This window comes from Silurus aristotelis, assembly GCF_946808225.1.
Source record: "Silurus aristotelis genome assembly, chromosome: 9".
Taxonomy (NCBI): Eukaryota; Metazoa; Chordata; class Actinopteri; order Siluriformes; family Siluridae; genus Silurus; species Silurus aristotelis.
In genome coordinates this window covers 7,156,540-7,172,616 of record NC_139582.1, presented here as the reverse complement: position 1 = coordinate 7,172,616, position 16,077 = coordinate 7,156,540, and the positions used below count along the sequence as shown (strand labels likewise).

Sequence of the window (16,077 nt, the reverse complement as noted above, 5' to 3'; positions counted from 1 at the left end):
GACACAGAGCACTGCTCACTCGAAATACCTGTCCACAAAACTGCCTAATATAGAAAAAAAGACGGAGTCTGAGTACATTTTTGGAAATGGTATGTTTTGTATTTCTGTGGTTATGTGGGAAGGGAGAATGTGTTCATACTTGCGGCTGACCAGGTCAGTCTGTGATTGTATCACCAAATCTGGAACACAGTGATCATCTTCATCACAACCGTTCCAAAAAGGAAGCTGTTTAGAAAAAACACAAATGCAGTGGTTCATGGATCGCAATAATCATAGGACCAGGCAATGTGTCCAGACTTCTGCTTAAGGGTCTGAGTGAAGACTCTTATTTACTCATGCCAAAAATACTGTACATTTTCAACACACTCTGTACTTTAATTTTCAGTTTGCCCATTTTTAAATAAACTTTCTTTTGATTTTATATTACATCATGGTGCAGATGTTAGCAAAGAAGCAATGATCTTCAGTTGTTTAGTCTTCTTCAGTCTATACAAGAAATAAAGTAACAAAGTAAAATAAAGTCTTAATGTGAAAAGATCCACTAAGGTAAGGTAACTACTTTAAATACATGGAACCCATGTATTAGCTCACTAGTTTTGAATATGTAGGACAGACAGACAGACAGACAGACAGACAGACAGACAGACAGACAGACAGACAGACAGACAGACAGACAGATAGATTTGGGACAAACCTGGGTTTTGACAGTAGTTGGCCAGGTATCATCTAGCATGGGACCATTGTCTGGATCCTGTAGACCTGTTTCTACTGTGAATATAATGGGTCTGGCATAGTCTGTTGTTTCCTTTATTAGAAAAAAAAGAAACAATATGACTCAAAAACACAGCAGCTGTTTTTTCTTTTTTACAGACTTTTGGTCTCCACCAGTCTCCATGACACCATACCAAGTCTTGATTGTAAAGTGCACAGTGCATTAATATATGGTTGAACAGGAGAATGAACAGTTAAAGTACCGTAATTTCCGGACTATATAGTTCACCGATATATAAGCCGCACCCACTGAATTTGACAAAGATTTTTATTTTAAACAGAAATAAGCCGCAGGTCTACACTGAAACTAATGAACTTTACGCAGGCTTTAACAAAAGACAGTGTCTCTTACACGGTGTAACAAGTGAAATATGTTGTGGCTCCTTTAACAGCAGAGCGGTATATTGGAAACAGCCTGCCGCCATATGTTTCCGGTATTACTGCATGTGTGCAAGACCGAGGAATATGTCCTTATTATTTTCTGATGCTCATTTCTAAGTTTCTTTGACTAACCCATAACACTGTTTCCAAGAAAAATAAAAAAGCAAGAGTTTTGTAAACCTGTCTGTTTTACATTGTTTTATTTGATTTCTGTTGCAACTGGAGTTAGTGAGCTCTCGAATGACCCAGACTCAACGCGCTACAACGGCTTGTATCTAAACAGTAGCCTACCAAGAAAGTCATTGTTCACTGTCTTCCTCCTTCCTTTCACAACTATTTCTCTTGAGAGTTTAACTTTTGGCAGCGTTGTACGTTTAAAAAAAAAACCTTTTTTTCTCCCGATGCCGTGTAGCTCAGAACACAGGTGAGGTGCGTTTTTTCGTTTCCGTTTGAAAATTTCATTGGTCTAATGTTATGGGGCTCAGTTTTTTGGCTTGAAGTTTGTGAAACCTGGAAAAACCCAGAAAAAATTCATAAATAAGCAGCTTCGTTGTTTAAGCAGCGGGGTTCAAAACGTGGGAAAAAAGTAGCGGCTTATAGCCTGAAAAATACAGTAAATACATGTGAAGCAGTTTTTAATTGATGGGTTTGAAGTGTCCAATTCATACAGTGTACAGTTCTTTAATGGTATTCGGAGTGTGTACTATGATGCAGGAGCTTACCATTACATAGAATGAGATATATTCACAGTTCTCTTGTCCAGGGTGCAGAGTAAAATTTTGTGGCTGTTGTCGGTCTTGATCGTCCATCACAGCACGAGGATTAAAACGCTTCTCTTCGATATAAGTACTGTACCAAAGACCTTTAGATAAGAAGAAGGTGCACCAGTTTTGCTGTCAGATCAGTGCTTTCTATATTTTAGACTCTATTATTTTAGCATCAAACAGCTTTAGAAATTGATCCTAATAATACATCAATAATCATCTCAAATCTGATTTGAGAACACAAATTATACCTACTGCATCTTACTCTAATCATTTGCTATGCATACATTGTGTCTATTAGTGGAGTTTGTATTGTATCATCTGGTCTCTTTGTATTTTGTTATTATGCTTGCTAACATTGAAGAAATTAAGTATGTAGCTATTCTTTGTTAGCCATAGCCTTTTCTCAAGTCGCTAATTAAATGCAGTGTGTCATGTGGTAAATTTGTGTTTGTTTTGTGAAACTTTTACTTTTGTAAGGTTTATACTTTGCTACTTTAACCTGAGAAAAGAATTTCAAGTTGTATTTCAGCCCTTGCCACAGTATTTATTAATCAAGTAAATAGACTGTGTTATTGCTAAAAAATATAAATGCACATACCTAATCCACACACACAAACCCATTTTAAGTTTCCCATCATACCACATGCTCCATGACTTCTACAACTGGATCCACACTTAGATCCTTTCTCTGATCTTTGTGAAAACAATCTCCAGGCTACAATATCTGAATTATTTCCACATACTACAGTTTCAGACTCTCCTTCTACAAAGGGAGAAATCAAAACAATATTCTTCACTCAAACAACAATTTGAACCTTCCAGTTTTGCTTCTTCATAAGTAAATGCAATAGGTATATCTGTGGCTTAGTTGATGAACTCCACCAAACTCACAGAGCATGCCAATGTATTTTATGGCTATAATAAATTGTGATTTAAGGGCCACTAGAGATGGCATGAATAATACTCAGGAGACTTGAAACCTCTGAGTCTTAAATTCTCACATGCAGACATAAAAATGAACCTTCCACTGACACACAATGTAAAAACATTTACTGCATATGGAGTAAATACTATTTGTGCATTTGCTAAATTAAGCGTCGTTTTTTTGCCAACTTTAGTGACTAGATGGAAAAACTGCCTTCAGTTTATTGTGATTGGAGTAGAAAAGCGTCTGTGCGTTGTTTTTATTTTATCCATCACTTTGTTTTAGTCTGTTATTCTGTATATCTCTATAGCAGTCTGTCACAAAAATATTCCTGACACAAGGATACAAATTGCAATCAGATAAGGAGGAGACATGTATTACTAGATAATACACTAAATCTAAAGTGATCAAAGTGATAAATCTTGAATCGTTTATCTCAACACAAAGCAGACTAGAAAGCCATACTCAAAATCACCCCAAACCCTTCTGGAAATTTAAAGAAAATTAGAATCAGACAAAATATCTGTGGAAAACCTAAACAAGATGTGCTGCCATGTTTACTGCTCTAGCTGTCCATTTCAGGCCAAATGTGACATCTCTCAGCGACCATTTCTTTGTCTTGTACTAATGACGAATGGGATGGGGATACTCAGAGGTCATAGTGGTTAACCCAAACCACATGTAGCTTTAGGACCTGAGGTCAAAAATATGATTGGCCCTTCACATATTTTGCAAGAAATTTGTGATCAGACTGTCAGTGTCAGACCGCGGGTGGTCACAACACGCCGCAATACTCTCAGCATTACGCTGAGGGAACAAGTGTGTTTTCACACTTTCCCATTGTGCTTCTCGCTCTTAGGAACTGACTGCGCTTAGACAAGATAATTGACTTCTTGGCTTTGGCACAGACAGGAGCACAGAGCACTGTGTCTGGAAAGCAAGATCTAAAAGACAAACATTTAAAAAATATCGCACAGTATGGGAGTGGGTCATATTCATAACCTTATTTTATAAACAGACAAGATATTTCATTTATAATAAATATGTAAGGCAGATAAAGCACTTAACCTAAACGATATGTTGCTCCAGATTTAATTTTATTGCTATTCCAAAGCAAATGTATTTCACACTTCAGCTATATCATCTACTTTTCCTAGTTTCACTCCAGTCCAACTAATCTGTTTCCAGGTTTTTTTTATTTAAACACAAAGCCTGAGTCAACAAAGTGATCATTGATGATCAAAAGCCTACACTTTGATCAGCCGTTTATCTTCTGTTGTTATTCTTTGATCCATAAAATGTGGCAAACTCTTTCTAGTATCCCCAAGTGAACTGAGAAGATGTGAAGTTGTTTAGGTTACTGTCTCCACTAACAGATGAAAAAGGATTGCTCATAGATGTCAATAAAATAGAGCTATTTAAGTAATTGAAGCTTTACAGTATGCAGACTGCATGGAAAAAGCTGCATGAGAAGAGCTTTTGTAAGAACACATCTGGGTGACTGTAATATAAGTCATACAATAAAACGTGACATTAAAAGAAAGACATTAAAAGGGAACAAAATGCATCAATAATTTTCAATAAGTGTATCTATTTTAGACCCTGAAAATCTAAAATAAACAATTTTGTTTTTCCTTCTCTTTTAGAAAGTGTTATATATTGCTCATATTTATGCAAATTTCAAGTCACTAAAATAACATTTTCCATTATTCCATTTGTTGTGAAGATCACCGACTGCCGCATGGATATATATTGTGCTCCTTTCACATGATTGGCTGATTGGATGATTGCATGAACAGGTTTATTAAATTTGCCAGAGTGTTGATATATAAAGTCAAATTAATTTTAAGTAAAATCTTGCTTAGCAATTAAAATTCTATATGATTAATACATTATTTAAAATATACTATAAATACATTTGTAATCCTTCTACAGTAATTAGTTTAGTGTCAGTCCGGATTTCCCAATGGGATTTATACTGTATATGTAATCGATAATATAATAATAAATAAAAGAATAAATAACTTTGAGGACTTACCTACTTCCTGTGTGGGTTTGATGACTGTCCTGGCAGTGACATTCAGACAAACAATAGCCGACATACAGGTAACTTCCTTTCCAGCGCGCCGACAGTCTTTGTTGAAGATGTTGACTTTGCTGGGTTCGAATCGGACAGCAGCATGGATGCGGATCACACTGCGAGACCTGGAAAATAAAGAGAGTAAAAAATAGGAAAATGGACTTGCCCTAGATCTAGGTCTCAGTTTATTCTGCCTAGGCTACTGTAAAAAAATATATAGGAATTTACTATACAGTGGCACCATATACCACTGTAAACAAAAAATTCTGCAATGAACAAAATTGGAAAACATAAAACACAACACAAAAGTAGTGTGATTTTTTTAAAATGATCAGAAAAAGCAGATGCAAATCAAAGACTTTAGACATTTAGCCACTGTGTTTTACTTTACAGCAGCAGTTAGACCAAGACCTTCTATACTCATGAGAAAACAGAAAATCTGTGATTTAATGAATGTTGTGGTGGTTTGTGAAATTCTCTTGCGATGTGGTCATTTTTGCAATGTTATGCATCAACTGTATCAGCCACAGTTACAATACAATGTGATGAATGAAAAATGTCCATGCATTGATTCACTGACCAGAGGAGAACAGCTGCACCAAGAGAACCAACAGCCAGATCCACCAGTCCATCACCATTCATGTCCATCTTCCCATGAATACTCCTGCCAAAATATTGCAAACCAGAGGCAAGCTCTGCTGCACTTATTCTCTGCAAGAGAGAACAAGAAATAAATATACGGTTTATAAATATACAGGGATTTCCTGACATTGCAGAGCAAAAATATTTAAATATTAAAGTTTAAGAAACATTATGGTAATGCTCTCATATAAACCTATGCAAATGTTTCTATTCCCTACCTGTTTATACTTTCTGATTATCCTGTTGCGTTGGCTGTTATAGATGTAAATGGCTCCTCTGTGCTCGTCCTCTAATGGAGCTCCTATGACAAGGTCATTAAAGGAGTCCCCATTTAGGTCAAAGACTGGCGCTAGGGCAGATCCAAACCTTGCGTTCTCACTCAGATCACTGAGCTCCAGCACCCCCTCCAGGATGAACCGGGGCTGGAAGCATACAAAAATTACTGAAAAGCAGGTGGTAAAACAGGTAAGTGACGAAATATTTAAACTATTTTATTTCTACTTCTTCATAAAAAACAAAAATGCACATGTAAAATGTCATTTAGAGTAAAAACGATCTTGAAACCTTACCCTCTTGTATTTATCAATACTGCATGCAGAGATCTCTGAGTAAAAAACTATTAATATACCAAGACTGACAAGGTCAAATCCATTAAATGCATCTGTATTATTACTTAAGTGTCTCTGTCCTAAGTGTGTGTCTACTGTATAGTGATGCCAGTGAGATGATATTCACAGTGCTTTTAAAAATCAATTAGTCATCTAAAAACTGGAAAAAGATTGAAGGAATGGTGCAATTCCTCAGAGCAAAAACACAATATGTCAGCCAAGTATTTGGGAGTGCAATTAGCCATATGCATCCCTTCTTTAGTGCTCTCGTTTTATATACTACTCTACGACTCTAAGCACATGAGGTAAATTGTTTTTGGAGGTAGAAGTTAAAAAGGATGGGGTAGTCGGGGGAAGGGAGTGTAAGCAAGATGAATAGTGTAGATGGGGAAAGAAACATAAGGCTCTGGGGGTTTAATTGATATATATTTAGGATGTAAAGCCTATGGAGAGTGCTGTTTTTTTGTATGAAAACAGCAATAGATCTCAAACTAGTTACCTAAGGGCAAGTTCACTGATAAAGTACATATGCTTAAAATCTGTTGAAATCAAATTTACCTGTAGTCTTCAACTGTGCATCTGTTTTGAAGCTTAAAAAGATATCCCACAGACAAGTGCACTAAATATGAACCATATCTTTTCCTAATCTTTCTTTGCTTCGTGCTTACTTCTCTGTCTTCGGAAATATACTTGAACTGAAGAGTAGCATGCGACTCTCTTTCAAATCCACAGTTACTTCCCAGCCTTTTCAAGCTATTAGTGAAGTTCTTTTGCTCGACAAGCTGCAGGTAATTATGCTTGAAAGAGCAAATGTTTTCCTACTGAGTTCAATGTGCACTTGCAGCCTAATGAAGACACGGTATGCTCCTGGCATGAGCCACAAGATGGCAGGTGCCAAAGGCCTGTCTCTGTGCTGGCTCATATATGAGAGGATATTAACGAGGGATTCTAATAAAGACACACTTTCAAGTTTTGACTCAGTTTTTTTTTTGTTTTTCATCAATAAACAAATTCTATACTGAGTAATGACATGTTTACCATAATGGCCCAACGTTTTCCATCCAGTTTTCCATCTCAGGCGCTCCTCACATGTACACAGTGTGGAATCAATGTTCAGTGTTTACCTGTTCAGTAACGCGGTAGATGTACACCTTGCCCCTTTCCCAGCCTTCGCTGAAGAACATTGGTGCAGCAACAAGCAAGTTATCTGTGATTCCGTCTCCATCGAGGTCCAGAGCAGCAATCTCACTGCCATAATATGAGCCAATCTACAGATAGTCAAAGGATTAGAGCTAGAATGTGGGAAACCACAGGAATGTTCATACACCAACTACAAACTTTATATTTATACATTTTGCTAATATTTGGAAAAGACAGACCTTGGAATGATTTGTACACATAAACATATTTGAAGTTTAAACACATTAAGCAAATGCATATGCCACATGATTTTTACGCAATCTCAGAGTGGATTGCACAACAACATCTGATTCCTAAAGTGTTTGTTTGTGTGACTGGGCATGTATTTTGCATTTTATGGGGTTCCAGTGTATCCATAATGAGGTTTTCGATGGAAATAGCCCCTAAAAAAATTAAAAACAAGTGTGCATGTGCATGCGTGTGCGTATGTAGATGCATTATTTTTTACCAATGAACAATTTTATGTATCTGGTATGAATAATAAAATGACCTGATATAAACATAAATTTTAGTTGATAGACAGTGTAGAAACTAAGAGTTAAATAGAAGTATTAAGTCAGTCAAATTTGATATAAAAATGTATATCAATTTAGCAATTGCTGCAAACTGCCACAGAACAGACACAAGAAACAGAATATAATAATAATAATACATAAAAAATTTGAATAATTAAGTATACTCTTTAAATATTCCAAATCTTCAGATAAATTTGTGCTTATTCATGTCCATGAGGTAAACTCCTACCTGATGTCCCTTGAGTGAATGCAGGATAGTGAGCTCTCCCGTGTTCTTTAGGCTGAAGACAATCACTTTGCCTGTGTGGTTAAAACGCGGGGCTCCAGCAACATACAGCTGTCCACTGCGTGCTGACACCACTGAGGTCACTGTGTAACCTAAAACAATCATGAATATAACTATCAATATAATCCAAAAGGACAGATCCATAAAAAGAAAATGTTTCAGTGAGTACAGAAATGTTGGTTATTTTTTACTTTAATTAAATTTTTGGGGGAAATAATGTATGAAGCAAATCATTAAACTCAAATATATAAACTGTTGAGCTGAAAAGCGCTGCAGGAGAACATAGATCCAAGTCCCTGCAAACCCAATTAGAACTCTGTAATCATTTTCTCATCTGTGTCAGTCTGGCACACACATATCTGGAAAAGATTGGGCTTTTACACTTGCGATAATGACTGGGTACACTGGCCTGCATTGCAAAAAAAGATGAAGAGAGCTAGAGAGTGAGAGAGAGGTGATGATAGATGTTGTTCAAGTAAGATGGCAGAATTTGTATGCAGAGCTGGGGCTGTGATGAAATTCTATAACTTCTGCACATTTTAATGAGATTCTGTGACAAACAACGAGTAGTGTTTAAATGTATTGAAAATAAAAACAATAGATAGATAGATAGATAGATAGATAGATAGATAGATAGATAGATAGATAGATAGATAGATAGATAGATAGATAGATAGATAGATAGATAGATAGATAGATAGATAGATAGACAGACAGACAGACAGACAGACAGACAGACAGATATACAAGTTATATAATATAAGGTTCCTTATAAAAAACAAAATTCTAAACCAGCTTAAAATTGAGGGGGAATATGATTTACGTACAGAGCTGAGTGGTTGAAACTTTGCCTCGGGGCCCAACAATGGTTCTTACTGACAGTCATGGAATATGAACTTTCCAATCACTAGCACTTTAACCACAAAGCCCTTATAGCCCACAATAGTAATTTATTCAGTCCATTGTATAGCTGAGTCAGTGATCTTATTAGGAAAAGGAAGAGAGAAGACCTTACCCAAGTAAGCTCCATGGTTTTTCAGCTCTTCAGGAAACTCCTGTGCATAGGAGGACTTTGATGGAACCACTTTACCATGCCGGGTCTCCTTTAACACAGCTCCGTTCCAATCGTATGCTCCAACCGCCCCAACAAGAATCCCATCCTGCAAACACACCGTGACATCGACTTCAGAAAACCACCTACATGCATTCTATTTTCTCAACACTCAATGGAGCATTATTTCTAAAAGAAAAATAAGTAAAAGCATCCATCTGCATTTGTTTCTGAGGTCCTAAAGTCCTAAAGCAAATTTTAATGACTCATGAGTGCATATGTGCTCTAATTGCTGAAAAAATAATTACTGTAAAAGACCAATCATTAACCTTTGTCCAATTCTTATTTACAGTAATTCGAATCCAATAGCTATATGACTGCTTGCCACTATAAAGTCTTGTGAAGGTCATAAAACAATTTTTTTCTGACATATTTCACAGTGTTTGTGCTGCTCTATGCCATGCATGAATTCTCTGAAGCAGTAAAGCTGAACTGGCTGCACAGCCACTGCACTTTTTCCAGTGGTTTGTGAATAGCAAAGCACCACAAATACCCCGAAACCCACTGGAACAGTTTCTAAATCAATATTACAGTAATCCACTAACTTCGCTACTTATTCCAGGACATAATTCCTGGAAAGGTCAGGCATGTGTGATGAAAACTATTGCCATGGAAACTGTGCAAATTCAAAATAATTCAAATTTGTAGTGAAAAGTTTAGCCATTTTTATTTGATGGCTGAGAAGAATGCAAAGTCTAAATGCAAACCATACGCAACAGTGAACAGTAACATTGCTAGAGCTTCTACAATAACTATATAAGACTATAAAACCTGAACTGTTGAGTTCAGAGAAATAGAGCTGCTTATATTCAGTATATATATATATATATATATATATATATATATATATATATATATATATATATATATATATATATATATATATATATATATATATATAAAACTTTATTTTTTTACCAGCTTCCGGCATCATTTCACAGTACTGTACATATAGCCTACTCTACTTATGACCAAATCGTGTTAAGAGTGTCGTACGCCACGGCTACGCCGCTAGCCGCAGCGTACAACAGTGCGTCCCACCTTCCGGCATCATTTCACAGTACTGTACATATAGCCTACTCTACTTACGACCAAATCATGTTACGACCGATTTGTCGGTCCCAATTGTGGTCGTAAGTCGACGACTACCTATATATATATATATATATATATATATATATATATATATATATATATATATATATATATATATATATATATATACAGTGAGGAAAATAAGTATTTGAACACCCTGCTATTTTGCAAGTTCTCCCACTTAGAAATCATGGAGGGGCCTGAAATTGTCATCGTAGGTGTTTGTGGACTGTGAGAGACATAATCTAAAAAAAAAAAAAATCCAGAAATCACAATGTATGATTTTTAAACTATTTATTTGTATGATACAGCTGCAAATAAGTATTTGAACACCTGTCTATCAGCTAGAATTCTGACCCTCAAAGACCTGTTAGTCTGCCTTTAAAATGTCCACCTCCACTACATTTATTATCCTAAATTAGATGCACCTGTTTGAGGTCGTCAGCTGCATAAAGACACCTGTCCACCCCATACAATTAGTAAGAATCCAACTACTAACATGGCCAAGACCAAAGAGCTGTCCAAAGACACTAAAGACAAAATTGTACACCTCCACAAGGCTGGAATGGGCTACGGGGAAATTGCCAAGCAGCTTGGTGAACAAAGGTCCACTGTTGGAGCAATAATTAGAAAATGGAAGAAGCTAAACATGACTGTCAATCTCCCTCGGACTGGGGCTCCATGCAAGATCTCACCTCGTGGGGTCTCAATGATCCTAAGGAAGGTGAGAAATCAGCCCAGAACTACACGGGAGGAGCTGGTCAATGACCTGAAAAGAGCTGGGACCACTGTTTCCAAGGTTACTTTTGGTAATACACTAAGACGTCATGGTTTGAAATCATACATGGCAAGGAAGGTTCCCCTGCTTAAACCAGCACATGTCCAGGCACGTCTTAAGTTTGCCAATGACCATTTGGATGATCCAGAGGAGTCATGGGAGAAAGTCATGTGGTCAGATGAGACCAAAATAGAACTTTTGGGTCATAATTCCACTAAACGTGTTTGGAGGAAGAAGAATGATGAGTACCATCCCAAGAACACCATCCCTACTGTGAAGCATGGGGGTGGTAGCATTATGCTTTGGGGGTGTTTTTCTGCACATGGGACAGGGCGACTGCACTGTATTAAGGAGAGCATGACCGGGACCATGTATTGCGAAATTTTGGGGAACAACCTCCTTCCCTCAGTTAGAGCATTGAAGATGGGTCGAGGCTGGGTCTTCCAACATGACAATGACCTGAAGCACACAGCCAGGATAACCAAGGAGTGGCTCTGTAAGAAGCATATCAAGGTTCTGGCGTGGCCTAGCCAGTCTCCAGACCTAAACCCAATAGAGAATCTTTGGAGGGAGCTCAAACTCCGTGTTTCTCAGCGACAGGCCAGAAACCTGACTAATTTAGAGAAGATCTGTGTGGAGGAGTGGGCCAAAATCCCTCCTGCATTGTGTGTAAACCTGGTGAAAAACTACAGGAAACGTTTAACCTCTGTAATTGCAAACAAAGGCTACTGTACCAAATATTAACATTGACTTTCTCAGGTGTTCAAATACTTATTTGCAGCTGTATCATACAAATAAATAGTTAAAAAATCATACATTGTGATTTCTGGATATTTTTTTTTAGATTATGTCTCTCACATTGGACATGTGGACAATTTCAGACCCCTCCATGATTTCTAAGTGGGAGAACTTGCAAAATAGCAGGGTGTTCAAATACTTATTTTCCTCACTGTATATATATATATATACAGTGAGGAAAATAAGTATTTGAACACACTGCTATTTTGCAAGTTCTCCCACTTAGAAATCATGGAGGGGTCTGAAATTGTCATCGTAGGTGCATGTCCTCTGTGAGAGACATAATCTAAAAAAAAAAATCCAGAAATCACAATATATGATTTTTAAACTATTTGTTTGTATGATACAGCTGCAAATAAGTATTTGAACACCTGAGAAAGTCAATGTTAATATTTGGTACAGTAGCATTTGTTTGAGGTCAAACGTTTCCTGTAGTTTTTCACCAGGTTTGCACACACTGCAGGAGGGATTTTGGCCCACTCCTCCACACAGATCTTCTCTAGATCAGTCAGGTTTCTGGCCTGTCGCTGAGAAACACGGAGTTTGAGCTCCCTCCAAAGATTCTCTATTGGGTTTAGGTCTGGAGACTGGCTAGGCCACGCCAGAACCTTGATATGCTTCTTACAGAGCCACTCCTTGGTTATCCTGGCTGTGTGCTTCGGGTCATTGTCATGTTGGAAGACCCAGCCTCGACCCATCTTAAATGCTCTAACTGAGGAAAGGAGGTTGTTCCCCAAAATCTCGCAATACATGGCCCCGGTCATCCTCTTCTTAATACAGTTCAGTTGCCCTGTCCCATGTGCAGAAAAACACCCCCAAAACATGATGCTACCACCCCCATGCTTCACAGTAGGGATGGTGTTCTTGGGATGGTACTCATCATTCTTCTTCCTCCAAACACGTTTAGTGAAATTATGACCCAAAAGTTCTATTTTGGTCGCATCTGACCACATGACTTTCTCCCATGACTCCTCTGGATCATCCAAATGGTCATTGGCAAACTTAAGACGTGCCTGGACATATGGTGGTTTAAGCAGGGGAACCTTCCGTGCCATGCATGATTTCAAACCATGACGTCTTAGTGTATTACCAACAGTAACCTTGGAAACGGTGGTCCCAGCTCTTTTCAGGTCATTGCCTAGCTCCTCCCGTGTAGTTCTGGGTTGATTTCTCACCTTCCTTAGGATCATTGAGACCCCACGAGTTGAGATCTTGCATGGAGCCCCAGTCTGAGGGAGATTGACAGTCATGTTTAGCTTCTTCCATTTTCTAATGATTGCTCCAACAGTGGACTTTTTTTCACCAAGCTGCTTGGCAATTTCCCCGTAGCCCTTTCCAGCCTTGTGGAGGTGTACAATTTTGTCTCTAGTGTCTTTGGACAGCTCTTTGGTCTTGGCCATGTTAGTAGTTGGATTCTTACTGATTGTATGGGGTGGACAGGTGTCTTTATGCAGCTAACGACCTCAAACAGGTGCATCTAATTTAGGATAATAAATGTAGTGTAGGTAGACATTTTAAAGGCAGACTAACAGGTCTTTGAGGGTCAGAATTCTAGCTGATAGACAGGTGTTCAAATACTTATTTGCAGCTGTATCATACAAATAAATAGTTTAAAAATCATATATTGTGATTTCTGGATTTTTTTTTTTAGATTATGTCTCTCACAGTGGACATGCACCCACGATGACAATTTCAGACCCCTCCATGATTTCTAAGTGGGAGAACTTGCAAAATAGCAGGGTGTTCAAATACTTATTTTCCTCACTGTATATATATATATATATATATATATATATATATATATATATATATATATATATATATATATATATATAAAACTCACACTGACTAGCATTAGACATGTTACTAAAATACTAAAATAAACACATTTCACTACAAATATTTGCTCTCACAAATTTATGAGAGCAGGTGGTATTTTTTATATGGCCAAATACTCAGATAAAGCTTGTGGGGGAAAAAGCAAAACCAGGTTAACTAGCGAGTCGCTAGTTAATGTATTTACATTCAATAATTCATCCTTAGTAACAATCTGGTCAGTTCTAAATATACTACCATTCAGTTTGTTAGTATTTTAAGAAATTTGATAAATAAATTTGTTTGGAAATGTAATGAATAGGTACAACTAAAAACTAACTGCATGAGCAGGAATAAAATTGTCCTGTGCAAATCTTTTGAGTGATGTAAACGAGACTGAGGAACTGTCAGAGCCAGAATTCACAGACTGCGTTGACAGTGCTGACATTTTTACCTCTCTGGTTTTTCCAGTGTTTCCAGGTGCAAAAGGTTGTTAAAATTAGAAATAAACATGACCATGGCAACTTCAGATTTAAATCTAAAACCAGATGTAGATACAGAAAAACAAACAAACAAACAAACAAAACAGGCTAGTCAGATTAACATTTTCTTACAAGTAATCACTTGAGAATGTAAACCATATGCAAGGTTCCATCAATTGGTAGGATATTGGCATGCAAAATTATTACCAAGAAAGATAAACAGAATTATGCCATGAATCAGCACTATTTGATTGATGTTTTTTTTTTATTTAATTGCTATGGCGTTAACAAACACCTGGCTGACTTTCTTACTCCATTATTTAGATGTTCATGCGTCATTAGTTATCGTATCTAACTAAATGTTTGGTGTGATTAGATTGTGATTAGAATAGTTAAATCCAGCTTTTTTATGAAGTTGGACTGTTTACAGCTCAAAGTGTGAGAACAGTTCAACTATTTCTAGTAATGGCATTTGGTACAAAGAGTTTTCATAATTAATATAACTCTAACTGCCTGTCTGGTCCTGTATTGAGTTAAACCTTGCACATGTCACTGATGACTGAAGAACATAAATAAGCAATTAAGACCACATGGAACATTGGACTATGTGTGCCCAGAGCCATATTTTTATAAGCCAGATCCCAGTTCCAGTGAAACCATCTGAGCGTTAGTGGGACAGTCCTACATCTCGGAGATTCTTTCCAATATGTTATCCTTCTTGTCAACATTCAGGTGGCTTTTTATTAAGCAAGTGCTATTCCAGGCATTTGGTTTACTGATGGATGAGATTTTAGCCTTCTCAGCCTTACCAGATGCAGTTTTCCCATGAATTTTGTTCCCACAAAAATCAAACGATTATATATACAAATTATTCTGACAGCAGGTCGGGCCTCATTTGTGGTGATGAATTGGAAAAAGGGAGCAGTTGCATCAGCAGTGTGACTTAGATGCTAAAATGAAGATATGTAGTGTTCCAGCTAGCAATGAGGCTTTGGAAAGACGAAAAGAAAACAACAGGTACAGTCTGGAATGTGCTTTTAGTTTTTGGATGAATGGCTGCTGATGGTTACAGTAGGGAGTGTGGAATTCTCGAGGACAAGCCAGCCAGCTGTGTCAACTTGTGAGCCAAAGATTCTCACTGTAGTATCAGCTGCAGGCCGAAAAGAAAAATGCAGTGTGGAAAAAAATGACTGACTATGTCACTCTTGTAAAACACTTCCTCTTCTACTCTCTACTATTCCTCCCCAGGGAACAAGAAGCAGGGTCATTTTATTCACGTCTTCTGGAACGGAAACTTGGAAAAAATCGTCTGTGCATCATAAGGGATAGACAGAGGGACTCATAGATCATTAAGATCTCAAATTCCTCAGAAAGGATGGTGAGTGAATTTAGAAAAGGATGGTAAATTACGAAAATGTGGAAAACTAGCTTATGTACTAAAGGAATGGAAAAGGTCATACAAACAAACAATGGACAAACAAATAGAGATGCTTACCTCAACAACATGTGTGGAGAAACCAGCCTGAGACATCTGGAGACCAAATGCTGTCCCGTTCTTACTGGTACCTAGAATTTAAGCCAATAGAATGCTTAGAAGGAGGTGACGATCGCCTTTCCTGGCTTACAACTCCCTACACAGTATTTCAGCTTGTCGTAGAGCATCTTATGATGAGTTATTAGACAGAACATATTTCACAGTGAAAACAGAGTGCTTAAAAGTTGCTCCAAAGAGATTTACATTGTAGCCCACTGCAGAGTGCAAATGTTCTACAGACTGCGGTGTTTCAATATAATGTTGATATAAAGCATTGCACTGTGCTGTG

The 16,077-nt window shown here is 37.4% G+C and overlaps 1 protein-coding gene across 1 annotated transcript in view; it reads right to left on the bottom strand.

The window, feature by feature from the left end:
• itga11a (integrin, alpha 11a) overlaps positions 1-16,077 on the bottom strand; it is a 51,781-nt gene that overhangs the window by 12,307 nt on the left and 23,397 nt on the right. Inside the window, exons 10-20 of the mRNA XM_083549879.1 lie at positions 15,750-15,820; positions 9,191-9,335; positions 8,119-8,267; positions 7,299-7,442; positions 5,785-5,988; positions 5,505-5,635; positions 4,883-5,049; positions 1,875-2,014; positions 695-805; positions 140-225; positions 1-44 (exon numbers count right to left, since the gene is read on the bottom strand). The exon at positions 1-44 is cut by the window's left edge and continues 161 nt beyond it. Of these exons, the coding sequence (XP_083406005.1) occupies positions 1-44; positions 140-225; positions 695-805; positions 1,875-2,014; positions 4,883-5,049; positions 5,505-5,635; positions 5,785-5,988; positions 7,299-7,442; positions 8,119-8,267; positions 9,191-9,335; positions 15,750-15,820 (1,392 nt within the window). The remainder of the gene's footprint in view (positions 45-139; positions 226-694; positions 806-1,874; positions 2,015-4,882; positions 5,050-5,504; positions 5,636-5,784; positions 5,989-7,298; positions 7,443-8,118; positions 8,268-9,190; positions 9,336-15,749; positions 15,821-16,077) is intronic.